Source organism: Stegodyphus dumicola, chromosome X1 (assembly GCF_044657685.1).
Source record: "Stegodyphus dumicola isolate Sdum_Otavi_A_Nest chromosome X1, ASM4465768v1".
Taxonomy (NCBI): Eukaryota; Metazoa; Arthropoda; class Arachnida; order Araneae; family Eresidae; genus Stegodyphus; species Stegodyphus dumicola.
Genome location: NC_140780.1, coordinates 226,703,181 through 226,722,474, shown reverse-complemented (window position 1 = coordinate 226,722,474; position 19,294 = coordinate 226,703,181). Strand labels below are relative to the sequence as shown.

The following is a 19,294-nucleotide window of genomic DNA, read 5'->3' as shown; positions in this document are numbered from 1 at the left end:
AAGGCAGGGAGACTAATAAATAAATAAAATCAATAGAGAAATCTATGCAAAAGCGAGACAAATGTGTCTCATAGTAATATTTATAAAATGCATAAGACTTCTACAGTAAGCTTAATTTCTTCGCAAGGAATTTTACTTATCAAAGGTAGGGAGACTAATAAATAAATAAAATCAATATTAGAGAAATCTATGCAAAAGCGAGACAAATGTGTCTCATAGCTTCGAAAATATGTTTCTAAATTAATCACGTGACACAGTAAAAAAGACAAACAACCCTTTCTGCTTAAAATTATACGGCAATAAATTTTAAAAAAATGTCTAGAAAATCACTCAATTAATATCTTTTTATCATTCTTAATTTAAGAAAGAGCGAAGAGTTTGTCTCATAATCTGTGAAAACTTAATGTTTGGATGTTGAAATTTTAAGATAATGGACGCCGAACAGTCTGACAAATCGAACCGTTTTCGAAAATTTGCCAAAATATCAGAAACTAAGTTAAAAGTTTTATATAAATTTAATTTAAATGACAATTTTACACTCTCTCTCCTATGGCGGAAATAGTAAAATTACGAGATTATTAGTTTGTTCGTGAGACGAAGTTATGTGTGAAAAATTGCTTCAAAATTATATTTGGTTATTTAGAAAGTTCTCTGGTTTTTTGTTGATAAATACAAATGAAGCAGTACAAACACACACGAAAACTTCATTGAAGCACATAAACACTATTTTGTTCTATGACGTTTTGGCATCTCTCTGGTAGCTGGAAAATTTCTACTTTAAAAAAGTTGTTAGGTTTTTATTTGTAAACACTTTATTGAGGTACTGTTTGACATTCTTCAAAGAAGTGAACTTCAGGCCATTCAGACAATTTTTCAAGTGACCTGAAGAGATACAAATTCAGCAGGGTAAGGTCTAGTGAATATGAAAGGTAACACAAAACATATCAGCTAAACTGAATGAGTTTTTGTTTGACATTAATCGAAATGTGGAGTCGAGTATTGTCATACTGGATATGAACACCTCGAAAATTAGTCAGCTCTGAGCGCTTTACTGCAGTTCCTTTATAGCTCCATCATACAAAAAGCATTACGTTTTTGAAATGCAACCCATTCTCAATGGTACTAAAGGAGACGCTCCTAGCTTACCCCATGATCTTTTTATTGTAATATTATTGTATAGTATCCACTCCTTATCTCCGGTAATTAGGCGTTTAAAAAAAGGAGTTTCTTTATTCCCCCCCCCTGCAAAGAATCACATGTCAAAATTCCAGGAAGCATTTTCCTCTCGGCTAAAATATGGCGTATACATACATCGTCGCAGCTTACATACCAAATCTTCAAATCATCAAGTACTGAACTTTTTGGAATATTTAGACTGCTTGATAGTTCCTGAATTACTAATGCATCTAATGAAAACAAAATAATACTTCAATAGTTTTTAATTAAATGCAGTGGCTGATTATGTCTGTATAATGGAATATGGAAAAGTACACAAGGACAATGAAGTCACTTGATTTTAGTTTGACTAGCGTGGTTTTCAGTCAGTAGCCTTTAATAACAATAATCTTTAAATGTCTGGAAGATGGAAAATAATTAAAGGAAAAATCTTGATATAAATTGAAGAACCATTTATAATTTTTGAAAGCTGCAATTTTAACATTGGATGTTTACATGTAATAGTAATTCACGGATATAATTACACAAAAACAGGATAACTTTTTAATCATGTATTACATTTTGCTTACACGTTCAATTCTGCGAATAAATAATAAACTACGAAATTAAAAGAATATCAACGGAATTCAAACGTACCTTTGAATACTTCGAATGTTGCAGAAAATTTATTGATTGACTTCAGTTAATCAACACTATAACTACAGTTATCAGAAAGAACCAAAAATGAATGAATCGGAAATTAATCCTTCAAAAAGTTTCGGAAAAGCAAGAAGTCTTGTTATGAAATATATGAAAGCTTTCTTTATTATAATTTTTCTATAATTTGCTTAAAAATAAATACATTCTTCACCTAAAACCTCATTTCTATAAAACTCCGCTTTACCAGATCCTATTCGCTTACCTTTATCTTTGCAGATTTGCGCATAACATCTCTTTCTGTTTAATTCGAATACAGCAAAGCACGTGAGGGCTATCCGCCTAACAGGAGAGATGACATCTTGATGGAAACTGGCTCGCATTCACGTTACATATGAGGAAAGGAAAGCACCGGTGCAGCCGAGCTTTGGAACCGGATCTTATCCACGCTAAGCACAAAATTAGATTGTCAGATTATTAAAAAATTTTTAATTTTTGCATCTAATGAAAACAAAATAATACTTCAATAGTTTTTAATTAAATGCAGTGGCTGATTATGTCTGTATAATGGAATATGGCAAAGTACACAAGGACAATGAAGTCACTTGATTTTAGTTTGACTATTAAACCAGTCACGAGACAAAAGAAAGGGAGAGCAATTTGTCTTGAGGCACGGGATGTCTTCGTGAAAGACTGGCTTGTATTCATTTTACATCTGGAGATAAAACATGTAGACGCCTATGCAGCCGTTGATATGTTTAAAAAAAAACACCTCTTCTTTTCTTATTTTATACGAAAGTCTAGTTAAAATCGGAGTAACAGTAGCAACTGTTAAAAAGTTCCCGGACTTGAAGAAGAGAAAAATTATGTGTTTATTTATTCAGTTATGGCTGCTATTCCTACAAAATATCTCCGTAAATATCCGCAACGATACTATCAGTTTTCTACACCTGCGCTGTGGATGGTTATTTCTTTGAAGTTACCGAGGAACGTTTGCAGTTTCCGTTGAATGTTGAATATCTTTGAAGTTAGACTAGAAGAGAAACACGCTAATGTGACAATCAAAATCGTAAAAAAACAACCTTATATTTAGCGTAGGTATAATGAAACACTCAATCGATTTCGAGGGCAGCTAAAGGTCCCTCCTCATCAGGAGAAAGAAATACATAGAAAGAAGAAAATAGGAATCACAGAAACACGTGGTGCTTATCAGCACTGCACGTGGTTATAACTAGATTTTTAATCAGAGTTGCACTGGCCGCCTACTTTTACTGATGATGAGTAACTACTTTTACTGATGATTTTTTTCTCCTGATGAGGAGGGACCTTTAGCTGCCCTCGAAATCGATTGAGTGTTTCATTATACCTACGCTAAATATAAGGCTGTTTTTTTACGATTTTGATTGTCACATTAGCGTGTTTCTCTTCTAGTCTAGTTTGTGCTATCAACCGGCATTTTCGAGAATATTTTACTGTTTATTGTTTTACCACGTGCACCATTTTATTTACTTCTTTCCACGTGGCCATCATTTTTTCGGATTTGGTTTATGCTATCAACCGGCATTTTCGAGGTAATTCTATATTTTTTCGATTTACCACGTGCACGATTTTGACTTTCGTTGCTTCTTTCCACGTGGCTATTGGTTTTCAGTATTGGATGTTTCTCTCCTTTTGGAATGTTTTTGTCATTTGTTGATGAAAATTGTCTTCATTATTTATTGATGTTTTTTTCATGTTATAAGTAATTACTTGTTTGGACTTTCGGAATTACATTTCTTTTGTTCACTTGTTTCTTGCTTGTGCCCTTTTCACAATATGTCCACTGACAGGAACCGATTTTGTAAGTTACGCCTTAAGTGTACGAAATTCTTGAATCATCTACAGTTTCTACTTAAATGCAAACATCAAAATTTCATTCCCAAATTTATACATGTGAAATGTAGCCTTAAAGCTTCCGTTCACGTTTCAAAAATTTTGCATAAATTCAAATTGGCACTTCTTCGTCACATTATAAGGGACACACGCAAACGTTTATCTAAAATTGAATTTGAATTATATTACCTCCATTTAAAAATTGCTAATTCCACTGAAAATTTTTCCTCATTTGAACATACATCCTGGTCTAGGACCGATACCGTTTGTCAACGGCATAAAAATGTGCTCATTTCTAAATTCCAAAAACTCACACACCAGTCGGATAGTCCCAATTATCTAGCTGATCTTCCCACTGTAAACGTTAACTCCATCGTTAATATCTCCAATAGGAATCTTTCGGAGGATCAGTTAAAAGTATTAAAATATAATTTCAACTTTTCAAAGACATCTAAACCTTCAATTCCTCAAATCATCGCCCCTATAGAGAAAGCCTTTAAATTCTCCAAAATTTCGGAAACGCAGAAGGATACAATCCGCCACCTAATTACTCATAACGTTAATTTTAACAATAAATCTTTGGGTTCTAATCTTAGCAAAAAGGAAAATGAGATCTTACGTGAAATTCATTCTGATACTAATATCATTATCTCTAAAGCTGATAAGGGCGGACAGATCGTTGTTATGGACAAACACACATATATTACTGGAGTCTCTAAATTGATAAATGAAGGCCCATACTGCTCGATCCCTAAAGATCCTTCAACTTCGGACCTCATGAAAGTAAAAAGTGCTATTAAATCTTCCCACATTCTGCCAACTCAGTTGAAGAAATCACTTATTCCGCCTATTACTAATTGCGCTAGACTTTATGCTCTTCCAAAAGTCCACAAAACCGGTATTCCTTTTCGACCAATTGTTTCCAACATAGGTACTGCTTCATATCCTTTGGCCAAATATTTAGTTTCCAGATTTTCTCCTCTACTTGATAACAATATTCACACTGTAAAAAATTCTGTTGAAGTCATTGATAAACTTAAAAATATTTCCCCACTTCGTTCCATTATGGTTTCATTTGATGTGAAATCATTGTTTACTAATGTTCCGGTCGAAGGAGCACTAAATTGTCTTGAAACTAGGCTTCGGGAATTTCACTTCACACATACTGAAATTAATGAGTTGGTTTCGCTTACTAAAGTTTCTCTAAGTCAAACCCACTTTGTTTTCCAAAATGCATATTTTCGTCAAGTTGAAGGATTGGCTATGGGTAATCCTCTCAGTCCGGTACTTGCTGACATTTATATGCACTATTTTGAGATGAAATTATTTGATAAATTATCTTTTCGTCTTTGGATTCGGTATGTTGACGACACTTTCGCACTTTTTGACGGTTATAAAGAGGATTTATCCGAGATTCTATCTATTATGAATTCAATTGATCCAGCCATCCAATTCACTCTTGAAATTGAATCCAACAATTCCCTCCCCTTCCTTGATATTCTTATAATCCGCAATGAAACCGATTTTAGCACCACTGTGTACCGTAAACCCTTTGCAGTTTGTTTACCACCCCATGCCAAGTCATGCCACCCTGTTAAGCAAAAAATGGCTTCTTTTTACTATTATGTTTTCCGCGTGCTAAAAGTTTGTTCCTCTGAATCTTTGCTTACCAATGAACTTAATTATTTGAGAGCAGTTGCGATTGACCGTGGATTTTCTCCCGTGATTATTGATAAAGCCGTCAAAAAATTTTCAGATTCCCATCAAAGAAGACATTCCACTGTTAGAAATAATATCAATGACCTTGTCGTGCTTCCATTTTATCCTTCTGTTAGCTATAAAATTGCACGGATTCTCCAGAAATTCAATTTTCATGTCGGTTTCTCCCCTATTAATAAAATTCACCCTTCGATTCTAAAAGATTGCGTTTCTGTCTTGAATTCTTGGGGAATTTATAGTATATCATGTCAGTGTGGTTTAAGATATATTGGCCAAACAAAAAGAGCGTTGAAGTTTCGTATCAAGGAACATGAATCTTATGTCAAAAAAGGGGAAATTAACAAGTCTTCAATAGCGTATCATAGCTGGACTTTTAACCATAATTTTGATTTTGGGTCTGCAAAAATCATCCAAAAGGCTTCTTCCATAGGCGAATTGGATTTTCTTGAGGCTTTTCACATTCACAAAGATTTAGAAAGTTTAGTTAATGATTTGAAGTCCAATCCAGTCCTTCCTAATGCCTTTAAAATTCTACTGTCTTAATTCAATTATTTTTGCCGATAGATGGCGTTACCTCCTTGCACTTGGTACTACCAGAGGGTATAAAAATCCGTTCAGTGGTTGCTTTCCATTATTTGAAGTTCAGATTTTGACCGTAATGTGCATTTGCCCCTCGCTCCCTATTTTAACTTCGCTAATATTTCTTTATGCTTGATCAGACAGCCTGGCTCAGTAAAAGTAGGCGGCCAGTGCAACTCTGATTAAAAATCTAGTTATAACCACGTGCAGTGCTGATAAGCACCACGTGTTTCTGTGATTCCTATTTTCTTCTTTCTATGTATTTCTTTCTCCTGATGAGGAGGGACCTTTAGCTGCCCTCGAAATCGATTGAGTGTTTCATTATACCTACGCTAAATATAAGGTTGTTTTTTACGATTTGATTATCTTTGAAGTTACCGAGGAACGTTTGCAGTTTCCGTTGAATGTTGAATAACATTAAAATCTCGTGTTTTTAATTTAATTTTGATGTGAAATCATAAACAATTTTCAATTTGGAAAAGAACGGGAAAAGCGAAATCCCAAAGAGATAGTTCGGATGAATACGGAGACTAGGCAAAAGTTATAAAGTATTTTCTCCCTCCTTTCTGCATGCCTTCGTGGAGTAACGGTAGCCCACTCGGGGCGTATTCGAGAGGTCCTGGTTCGAGTCCCGGCGCGGGCATTGCATCTTTTTCATGTTTCCTGCTTCAAAATAACCTAATGTCTCTAAAGTGGCGCCCAAACAAAGTAATCGTGTTGTTATTTGCCAAAACGAGAATGGTTTTCAGGGACGTGTCGGCGGATGTGTTATTGTTATGACGGCGTCAGTTGCGACTATACAAGTCTGAACGGTCTTTTTCGATACGCATCTCCTCTCAAGCGCCTCACAACATAATAAATAGTAAAAGTCAAAGCTGAACGACAATTAGCCTTTTTTGTATCCTTTTAAACAAGACTGGATTAAATTACTTAATCAAATAACAAACATACGAGATTGTTCTTAAGGGGACTTGGTACCCTAAGTTTGGAAAAACACGATGAAAATAATGATTTTCTAATTTTTTGCTAAAAATGTTCTTTAATATCATTGGTATGCTGAGAAGAAATTTTGAAACGATCTGACAATAATAAATGGTATAAAAAGTGCTTTAATCATTTTGACAGCTCTTTAAATGCCAAGCCCACCCCAGTGTTTACTTTCTTTTAATTCTTAAAATTCTATATTTATTTATTAAATATAAGCGCAGAAGAAGAGGAACGCGATTAATTGTGACTGTAACTATAGGCAAACTTTGTTTACATGTAATGTATGCAGTTTGAATAAATATTTCCTTTCATTTTTCTCTTCTGAAATTGCAATCTGTTTTGATTTGTGGATTTTTTTCCCTTACTCAGCTCAAAATACATTCTTGTATATATTAATCAGCTAAATTTAGATATGTCTCTACAGAAACGGAAGAATTTGCGAGCTATAGAAATGAGCAGAAAGCGGTGGCGTAAAAACAGTAATGAAATTCCTGACTGTAGCGGTTCGAATAATTATATTATTAGGCGGAGGCAATATTATTAGGCTACAGAAATTATCTTCTGTCGAAAAGAATGAAACATCTGATGCCAAACATTTTATTATTGTGGATTTTCAATAAATTAATAAGCTATTCAGTTTTGTAAAGTGTTCTGATTGTGAAAAACAGATATTAGAGCTTGAACTTGAATGTAAATTGGGCTTTTCGTATGATTTGAATTTGAATTCTGGATCTTGTGAGGAAAACAAATGTAGTGTAAACTCTTGCAGACAGCTAACGCTGGATATGACGTAAATGTGCGTGTAACGCTAGGAAAAGGACATTCAGCCATCGCAAAATGTTGTATGGTGATGAATACTCTACCCTTTTCATCGAGGACATACAGCAAATATGTAAGACGGTTAAATTATGCACATTCCATTGCATCGCAAAATATATTTGCTGATGTTCGTAACGAGATTAACTCTGCATACCTAAACATCTCACCAGATTCTGCAGAAATTGTCGATAAAGATGTTTTCTTTGATGGAACGTGGCTAACGCGTGGACATTTGTCACTCATAGGAGTAGGATGTGTAATTGTTATTGTCACAGGTTATGTGATTGATTTTGAAGTAACGAGCAAAATGTGCCGTCAGTGTTCATTAGCAAAGCAGGAATTCGGGGAATCAAGTGCGGAATTTAAAATATGGTGTGATGGCCATAAAAGTGAGTGTGATTTAAATCACGCTAGATCATCTGGTTCAGTGGAAATGGAGGCTGAAATGGTTCTCTGGAAACGATCCGTATCGTTAGCATTTCGATACGTAACTCTACTATCTGATGGTGACTGTAAAACTTTTAATTATTTGTGTGACGAAAATGTTTATGGTTCTGATGTTGAAATAAGAAAGGAAGAATGCATAAACCATGTCAGTAAAATATTAGAAACAGGATTGAGAACTGTTATAAAGGGCTAGCGTGAGCAAGGCGTTACGTTAGGAGAGAAAGCTCACGGTAGCTTGAAGCAACGATTAAAACACTGACTAAGTATTACCAAAACGCTATTCTGCGACATAAGTAGGATGCAAATGCTATGAAAACGTTCTAGCATTTTCACAGATAAGAAACCTCAACACTCGAAATGTCCCGCAGGGGCAGATTCTTGGTGCTTTTACCAGTCAGCAATAGCTAAAGGTGAAATTCCAGACAAGCATAAATTGAAAATTGGAACACTAATAAATGAAACATATCTTCCAAAAATTCTTTCGATTTATCAGAGGCTTCCTTCAAATGAACTACTAGAAAGATGTGTAGGTTGCAGAACGCAAAGTGCTAACGAAAGTTTATACAGTATGATTTGGGCCAAGTGTCCAAAAGAAATATTTGCGCATAAATTACGTGTGAAACGTTCTGTAACGGAAGCACTTTGTGAATTTAACAAAAGAACAGTACGCACTATAAAAGAAATACAAAAATTTTAGGAGTGTCTGTGGGATATGCAACACAAAAAAAACTTGCGACTATTTTAGATAGTCCTTTAGAAAGAGGCGAAAAAATGACAGTAGCCAGCTTGCTCGTAAATTAGTTAAAATGGCAATACGTAGGCGAGAGAAAGTCGTTAAAAAAAGGGAAGGAATCACATTTGTTGCTGGAACAAAATGATTCTGTGAATGCTTATTCTGTGATTACTAAAATTTAAAATAGTTTAAATGCTTTACTAAAATTGCTCCGTTTATTAAAATTTTAAAAATTGAATTAAACAACCAGGTAATATTATTCATATAATTTGGAAATGTATTATTAGTAATATTACAATTGATTCATATATTAAAATTGCTTTGAGTATGTGATAATGAATGAAAACTGATAAAGGAAAGTAGTATTTATATTTTATGATTTTTCGGGCATTATTTCTGGTCAGGTAAGGTTTTAAATAAAAGCTTATAATTATTGTTTATATTACACAATGGAATTGCAATAAATTTAATTTTAGAAATATACTGACATTGAGTATAAAAAATATTTAAAAAATTCGAAAGGTTTTTATAATCATTTTAAGACTTTACATTCTTTAAACTGCGTTTTCTCAGTTTCCACTTTTTCAATAAATCCTTTTACTTAAATTTCTAAAACTTTGACAAATATGCACCAAATTGAATGATATTTTTCCTGAATGGTTATTATGAATTACGTAATAGAATCAAGGATGGATTTTGCAATATATTGAAAAAAAAATACTACGACTAAAAATGTAATGGAAATAATTTTTTTTCACTTTTTTAAGTTTGTAGATGCATTTTATTTTCTTCTTAAAAACTAATTCATTAATTGCAAAATTGATCCTTAATGTTATCAAGAACATTATAATAAATGTTTAAAAATTCTGGGGGCGAAAACATTGAAAACTGAAAAAGAAGAAACATATTTAAATTTTTTTAAATTAATTGAAATTAAAAAAAAAATACCAGCATTTTATTTCTTTCTTAAAATCAATATGTTTAATAACAACATTTAAGAATATTCATAAAAATTAAATGAAAGTTCTTAATTAAAAAATTAATTCAAAAGGTACCGAGTCCCATTACGTTCCATTCCTATTTTGATCAAGAAGCACTGCGGAGAATGGAATCCGAAATCGTACGCTTTTCTGCCTTTACCCCCAGCCTCTCAAGAAAACAGTAGGATACGCATATTTTAAATGGCTCTCATTTCGCAAAGATAGTATACTCATAAACGTTCACATCCTATTCGAATTCGAACCTCATGTGAGAGCTGTGAAGCTTTAACAGTCCCGTGTCACCACACTGAAAGCGCCGAATAACGATCCTCATACGTTGTGGTGGATCTTGGTCGACCTTGTCCATATGGACCTTCTCGATATAGATCCACTGTCTTGAAACTGCTTCTACAATTAGCAGACGCTACTGGGTGTTACATTAAGCTCTGCAGACACCTGTGATTGTGACTGGACCGCCTCCAATTTACCGATAATTTTCGATCTCATTCCGCCATCTTTACATTCGTGGCTACTTTTATTTTATACCTAATAAAATTTACCCAACTGTTGAGAGAAACTTTTCGAATGTCATGAGAGAGTACCAGTACGCAAATCGCAGAAAACCCCTTGTGCACATACCGTGTTTATACATCTGAAAGATGATGTCTATTCAAATTTCGTGCTAGGCGCAAAAGTCTGGCGCTAGTAGCGTCACTATAAACATACAGATCAGGTTTGCTTTAAATACGGCAGTAAAGTTCGTGAGCGTTATTTATTATTGAGATTTGACCAAGAATGCTTTTAAGGAAACGAAGAAGCCATTATCAACAGCTCAGAGAGTTCGAATGAGGTCGAGTAACAGGGCTACGAGATGGAGGATTTTCTTTCCGCGATATTGCAGAAAGACTTGGTAGGAATGTATCCACTGTGCAAGACTGGTTGCAGCAGTGGTCAAGGGAAGTTATTGGCTCAAGAAGGCGGGGTTCCGTGTGGTGATGTGGCTCTACAGAAAAGGAAGACAATCGTGTTCGGCGTATGGCTGTGGCACATGGTGCTGCGTCTGCAGCAGAAATTCGAGCTGCACCACAAAGACAGTACAATAGGGGGAAGGGGCTCCTAGACCTAGGCTTAAGATGTCCTTACACGGTTATATAATGCCCCGACACCTAGCGGCGATCCAAGGAGGCATAACCCTCCTAGTCAATCGGGGGGACAAAAATGCACACAGTCTGGGAATAAGTAACACAAGTCAATGGCGACAGGGAAGCAGTCACCAACAAAGAGAAATATAGTAAGCCGTAGTCTGTCGTCCACTGTTGACCAACGGTAGCCAAAACCCCAAGGACAACCTTCGATGTCAACGGAACGGGACCCCACCACTGAATAAATGATGGTTCTAGTCACAGTGAAGACTGATTATTTATCCCAGAAGTCGAGTCTGTCTAGGTACAGGTCCTAGCCAGAACGCCAAGACTGCGCTCCAGTCACCCCCCCCGGGAGAACACCACAGTGACAGAGCGAACTGTTACAAATCGATTACTTAGAAGTAAAGCTCCGGGCCAGACGCCCTGTAACATGCATTCCTCTGATTCCAAACCACTGCCGTTTGCGACGTCTGGTGTCAAGCTAGAGCTCACTAGAGGACGAAGTGGACATTTGTTATGTTTTTCTGATGAAAACCGGTTCTGCCTTGGCGCCAGTGATGGCCATATGTTTAAAAGGAAACCAAGTGAGCCCTTGCCCGTCTGCAGCCTAGACACACTGCACCTACACGTGGAGTTATGATCTGGGAAGCAATTTCATATAACAGTAGAAGTACTTTCATGGTTATCCTATGCACCTTGACTGCAAAATTTTACGTCAGTCTGGTGACTCAACCTGTTCTGCAGCCATTCGTGAACAAAGTTTAAGGGGGGTGTTTTCCAACTGGATAAAGCTCACCCTCATACCGTTGCTGCAACTCAACATGCTATATAGAGTTTCGGCCTGCTAGATAGAGCCTTGGCCTGCTAGATCACAAGATTTGTCTCCAATCGAGCACGAATGTAACCGTACAATCGTTTCAAACAGACAACGTCCATTGTCCTTTGTCTGCCTCTGGGGTATTTGCGACTCACCAGTAGCCGAGTGGCTAAAAGCGCTCAATACTAGTACTTCGATCTGGGTTCAGTCCTGGTGAATGGGCTGAATGGATTGACATTTTCGTGGTTTTTCCATCCTTGCCGTGTTTGCCATTTTGTTTCTTGCCTTAATCAAACAACCAAATGGATCTGGTGTATACCCAAAGCTTAGATTACGGATGGGTATAACAGTTTTAGATTTTGAGCTGCAAAAAATGAAAAAATTAAGAAATTATCGGCCTGAAAAGGCTATAAAATCTATGATTCCCCGATTAGCAAAATACTTGTTTGGAACTGGAATATAAATTGATTAATATTTAAAAAACTCCAAAGATTTTTTTTTTACTATTTACTGTACTTAGCCACTGCAACTAAATATTTCAATAACATCACTTCAGTTAAACCCAGACCTTTCCATTAAACACCAAGAAAGCAGACAATACAGAAATTTCTGTCGCCTGAATTAGTGTATATTTTATTTAGCATGTAATAAATGTAACATTTAAAGTTCAGAAAGGAATGTTGCACCAGCGCAAAATTTCGATACAAGGAAACTGTCTCATTAAAATTATTAAAATAACGCTTACGAAATATTTCTTTCAAAGAAAGGCATAAGAAATGTTAAGATTTTGGTTCTTTCCGGGGATCATTAAGGGCTAGATGCTATAATTACAATAGAATCGTGTTTACCTGAACTAAATGGGAAGGAGGAATTTCGATTAATGCTGTGTTTCCAGTAAGCCGTAGGCAGTCCTGTTTTCAAACAAATATATCATTTCCAACAATTATGTTATTTTTGAATACATTTAGAATAAAATGAAGTTCAAAATTTTCTTCGGAAACTTTTTTCTTATAGTCAAATTCTCTAAAGGAAACAATAGATTTACAAAGCAATAATAATAAAAGTTAAATTTTTTTGGCAGAACTCAGATAATCGGCGTCTGGCAACACATTTTTAGGAGCCATCCTGGATAGCAACAAAGTGCCATTTATTTCAGAATAGGGTACCTTGAAAGATTTTCTTTGTAATTTATTGAAACCCTTGGTGTTCCTTTTTTAGTAGTTCATTAACTTTCTTTTAGTTCTTTTAATATAAAGCAAATTTCCGTCTGCATGACATAACCACCAATGAATGTACTAAGTACTTGAAGGTAAATTCTTAAACAAACATTTTAAAGCCCACTATTTTAACCAATATAATAAAATACATATTTGCTTTTGAATAACGAGAGAAAAAAACACTGACTGAAATAATTAAAAATCATTGGTATTGGAGTTTACCATTTCAGTCCTAATTTACTTTATGGTTTCGTTTATGCATTTAGTTATGAGAAAGCTCAGTTAAGGCAAGGTTTTACTGCATTTAATATGAAGACTAATTAATAAATAACTAGAGAAAAATTGAACTCTTATAAAAAAAAAAGAGTATACTGAGATGCCTAGTTATGTAAAAGTAGCGCAAAGCTTATTAATAATTAATATTTATTTTCATTAAACGTAGTCTTCATATAAGTTTGTGAGAACTCTCAAAATACGGTTCCGTACATACTACCAGCAACTTCATTCTGATTTAAGAAACTTCATTTCGTTTATATTCTGGATGGAAAATGTAACCTCGGCATGCTTTTTCAACGAGCAATTTAATTCATTTTTAAAACTTCATGCGATTATCAGACGACCAACTGAGATGTGTTTCAGAAATCATGCGACCTGTCGGAAATACATTTAAGCAAGACCTTGTTCCGATATAGGCCTTGGGTTGCCTCAGGAGGATGAAGTTTAATGCATATTTATATGAAAAAAAGTCCCGACGGAAAACATAACCGCAATGCGACGATCAAAAAATACCAAGCCATCAATACACATTCTTAAAATGTCAATAAAATGTGTATGTCGCTATAGAATTCTCTGGGCAATAAACAGATATATTTTCCTGTTGAGTTTTATGCATATAATTTATGAATTTTTAATAAATTAAAAAATTCAACAAAATTCTAAATGGATTGTGTTAATAATGTTGAAGCATATGAATCTCTCTGCCTACGCGGCGGAATGCTTCTTTCGAGCACTTCTCAAGCAAAGCGAGCTCGTATTTATATTAGAAAGAGAAACAACCATGAAAATTTATGCACTCAGCCCATTAGTCATCAAGAACCAAAGCCAGGACGAACCACCAAGCTCTGTGGCTTTAACGACTCTCCTATAGAAGAATAGTTGTTGATGAAAAGTATACTGAAAATTTTCACTGGATAAAAATTATACGGAGAAATCTTAAAAACAAAGTGAAATTTACTTAAGCAAATATTTTAAAGGTAAACGCATACAAGAGAAGTACTGTGGAGACAAGTTTAAAGCGTGAGATGCTATGTGATACTACTAAAACTATTAAAAAGAAACTCAATATTTTTTTTTTCCAATTTTGGTAGTTTTTAAAGCAGTTTTTGGATACGTTTTCAAAGTAGAAAAATAACTAATTTTAGATAACCTGTAACTTATTTTCGTGATTCAAATTTGTATCAGTCAGTTATATTATCACCAATACTAGCAGATGGGTGAGACTTCTGTTATGCAAAACTTTATCCTGCAAGATCACATTTACGCATATTCGTATAATCCATAGATCTAATTCTTAATAAAACTACCAGGTAATCATAACTTACATAATTTTAAAAGCTTATGAGACAAGTTTATTATTCTTACAACTAATGAGAAAAGGCAGGAAATAAACATGCCGATCTTGGAATGAAATCAAGATCTATGCTTCAATGAACTAAAATTTTCGATTTATTAGCAGTTTTTAGATCATGCTAATACACACATATTATTCACATTATTCCGCCTGAGGTACATACCAGATGTTCTAAAATTTACTTCTACAATCATTATAAGAATTATCTAGTTTATGGAAACTCCAGCTTGTTGTTTTAAGCAAAACGAAACACAGTGTGGACCCTCTAGTTCTTATTTTAGATCCTATTCGTATATGAGAATTAATGAGATACATTGCTTAAATAAATTTCAAACTATTACGCATATACCTAAATTGGGCCTTTTAAATTTGTACCATAAAATATAAGGCAGTGTTAACTTCCCAGTTTATAAAAAATTTATAATTAATTATAGCAAGGGTTTCAAAATTGCATGCAGCCACATACATATAATAATTCAAAGAAAATTGCATACATACTTAGATTACACGTTTCGCGATCAATTTGTGCACACGAGAAATTACTTAATCAATTGCTGTTGTTGTATAGTGGCTAATCTCATTTCTCTGACATAATCAGAAGTTCACAAAATTTTATCGCGGCATATGCGCATCTGCCGTATGATATAATGGCGGCGACTGACACCACCAGGGTACCTCGGTTCGGAGACCCTACACCCTTCTGGAACAAGATTAAAACTCCTAATTATGTGTACAGGAATAACTGAAATCTAATGCGCAATTCAATTTTCTAACGCAATAACCTGATTACAAGATATTTACAAAAACTTTTTTTTGAAATAGAGATTAGATACTGAGTAGAAATAAAATTGAAAATTTTAAATAGATGGGTATGGAATATTAAAATTTGTGGATATGCGACAAACCAAAAATGCAAGTAGATTCTGAAATGCTCCAGGGGGCCGTTCGAGCTGGTGACTATAAGCTGTAAGAGAAAAGTTAGACAAGTGCGAATCCAACGGTGCATATACAAAGTGTGAACTGGATTTGCAGAGTGAAATTGTGAATAGTTATAAAAACATACATATAAATATTACAGTAAGATAAATAATATGGGATGCAAAGGCAAAGGTTACATATTATAGATACTGAGTACTGCAAGAGGCCTACTGATGTTTGCTAAATCATTATAATCATAGCTACAAATTTTGACAGCCGGGTTGTTAATGGTGCGCTGCCGTTCGTGAAATTTTTTAGCAAGATTATAACAGTGTGTCTTTAATTGGACAATCGAGTTCCTCGTGGATTTGCGAAAGTACCACGGGGAGTTAGTGATCTTCCTTAGAACAGAATTTTATGCTGTACAAGCATATACCCATATAGGGAACGCATAAAAGAGCATGGGACGCAGAATGAATTGGTAAATAAGTCACTTGTTGTCAATAGATAAAATACCGTTTCGAGCAATTAGGAGGTAGGGTTTAGCTTTACGCACTCGAAACTACTGAATGATAGATGTAATGTGTGGGGTCCATGCAAGAATACTATTGAGGATCACCCCAAGATAAGGGACTTGCTCAAACAGGGGATTGTAGTGCCATAGAATTTGATGCTGTACTTAATATTTTACCTCCTGGTGAAGGGGATAGCCTTGGTCTTCTCACGTTCACTTGGATTTTCCATTCCTTTAGCCAAGTCTCTAACGCATACATGTATTCTAGTAATCGTTGAACGACTGAACGAACAAATGGATTTTGAGTTAGGATTTCTGTGTCATCAGGGTACATAGTTAATGCTGCGTTAGGTGTTGTGGGAATGTTGTTCACGTAGATATTAAATAGCGTGGGACCAAGAAGGGACTCTTGTGGGCCAATTTAATGAGACAAATATAAAATCTATTTGATCATCAATGACTGTGTGTGATCAATCCTTTCATTGCGGTTCTAAGTTGATGGATAACATTCGAGCCTTTAGACACTGGAATCGCAATACTTTAAGCATGCTATATGCGCCTAAGTCCCCCTCCCCACACTGGCGGACTTACGCTGGGCTACCACTAAGGCCGGAAGTGGTGACCATTTAACTGTGGGAGCACCTAATAGGTGGGCCACTGTTGTCTGCTATGAAGGGACGGACACTTACAGCCCTGCCTTCTCCGGAACTCGAACCTGGGCCCTTCGGTATGGCAGTACGCTTCTCTAACCACTATACCGTCTGGGCGGCTTTAAGCTTAAATAAATTACAATTTTTGTGATATAATAATGTATCTATTAAATTTAATTGAACATATGCTCATTTTAAGATATATTTAAAATTTCTCCTTCCCCAAGCAGCGAAAAGTAGCACAAGGAAATGATAGAGCAGCAAAACACTGCAAAATCCCACAGACATAAATTTTAGTAGCACAAATTTGTCAAAAGTATAAAATTTGTGAAAAATCTTATAATCTAGCAACATTGATTCAATGTAAGTAAGTCCATTTTCAGTTTAAAAAAATGTACCTGTCTGTAAAATAAAACACAGAAAGTTATTAACACATTCTTTGAAAGTTTTTGACAAATAGGATTAAAAAGCCATAGAACAAGAATTTCTGGTAATAGCGTATAATTTGAAAGGAGGTATCTTAAAATTTATTTATTGAAAATGTCACATGTAAAAAAAGTTTGATCGAGAGCCATATAAAAAAGCTTGATCGAAAGACGTGTTTTTGCCCTCTGAAGAGAAATATTTTTATTCCAGGGTCCATAAAAGTTGTGAAATAGACGAAATTAAAAATTCTGAGCTCAAAATAAGCAATCTTATTAATCAGAAAAGAAAAGCCGTCAAATGATTGCTTTTGCATGGAAAGAGGGCTTCAAACATATATCCAAAAAACGTAGCACAGATTTCAGTGTTTCTAAAGTAAAATCTCCGATTAAAAAAAAAAAGAAGAAAAAAAAAAAAAAAAAACTTCGGTACAGAAATAAATTTGTAAAGTCTTTAGATATATCGGTAGCAAAATAAATAAATAAATAAATAAAATAAAATAAAAAATATAAATAAATAAATTAGTTAACAAAAATAATAAATAAAAAAATAAAAGCTTAACTGCACGAACACGAAGATAAAACCATCAAGTAAATCTTTGAAGGAATGCAGCAGAATCTTCGAAAGCTGAGTACCTTGAGGGGAAAAAAAATGAAGACTGCTGCAGGTATCGCACGTATATCTTTTCCACATCCTGTTAAGTCCCCTACATTTCACCAATGAAGAACTGCGTAAAAAACCTTTCTTACCTCCATGCAATTGACTGACTGTAGAAAGCAGTTAAAGAGAAATGGAAAGCAGTATGCTGGAAATCTTAACAAAAAACCCTTCTACCACGGAAAGCGGCATACATTTAAAATCCTGAAAAAAATCCATTCGATCAAACATTTAGGTAACAAACATTTCCGTTTTGAGCATTAGTTAAGACTCCGAAATTGTTCCAAAACAAGCTAGCACTCTCTCCAGAATCAATACGCAACAAGAAAAGCACAATATAAAGTAAAGAATTTTGCAAATATAAAACGGGTCGAAATTGACTCAAGCTCTGAAATCTAGAAATCTGACGTCTTTCTTACAACAGATTAAGATTTGAGACGTTTATCCAACAGACAATATTACCATACAAGACGTATTAGTAACAAAACTTATGCTGCGAACAAAGGTATTCAAATAAATATAAACAATAGAGAATTCGTGTTAAAGGAATTTGGGCCTGAATTCACTTAAGGAAAGACTAAACTAAACTGAGTTGCAAAATAATGTTCCTCTGAAACAAATACTCCTCCCCCCCTAAAAAAAAGACAGAAAAAAATTACCTTAAACTAATAACTGAAATACTACATGCTGCAATCATTCATCATATTCTTAAGTGCAGGAAAATAAAACAGGATCTCGGTATTTTAATTAGCAGACAAAGACATATGAAAACAAGAATTCTAGACCCCACTATTTTCTTGCGTTCTGTTTTCATCACCTTATTTGATTATCATCTAAAGGGAAATATACGATAAAACTACGGTTACCAAACAGGTAGACAAACTACGGCTAGAAATGAAACGACAATGAAAACGCCAAAAATGCAACCGCTAAGTCACATGAACATAAGCAAATATGTAATATATTTATTTGATAGGGGTTAAACGTAGGCTAAAAAAATAACGAGATAGGAAAGGTAAATTAACACAAAAATTATGTCAGACATTACATTAATTAAGAACGTCACAAAAAATTTAAAAGGAAACAATGGCATCAAGAATAGATTAATGCTTCATTTGAAAAAGTGCAGAATGTAGGAGTTCTACTTTAGTAGAAAACTGGTTGAATAAAATGAAAATACGAATTTAACAATGTTCTCTGCAATTCTTAGTATGTATTTATTCAATTATCTAGTTCAAATAACTGCAAACAAGTTAACTGCAAAGAAAAATCTAATTTTTATGATTCAAAATACTTTTATAAATAGAGAACAAAAGAGCTCCATTTTATTTTTTGATATGTGTAGCAACACAGACGAAGAAGTTTCAATTAACGA

General features: G+C 34.6%; 1 protein-coding gene across 6 annotated transcripts in view; it reads right to left on the bottom strand.

Annotated features, from left to right (window-relative positions):
- The window catches only part of LOC118189173 (uncharacterized), a 298,250-nt gene that overhangs the window by 111,586 nt on the left and 167,370 nt on the right, over positions 1–19,294 (bottom strand). The window contains exon 3 of one of the 6 annotated variants that reach the window (XM_085808701.1): positions 2,078–2,261. The exons of the other annotated variants lie outside the window; for them this stretch is intronic. Within the exon in view, the coding sequence (XP_085664827.1) occupies positions 2,078–2,195 (118 nt within the window). The 5' untranslated portion in view covers positions 2,196–2,261. The remainder of the gene's footprint in view (positions 1–2,077; positions 2,262–19,294) is intronic. 6 annotated transcript variants of the gene reach the window in all.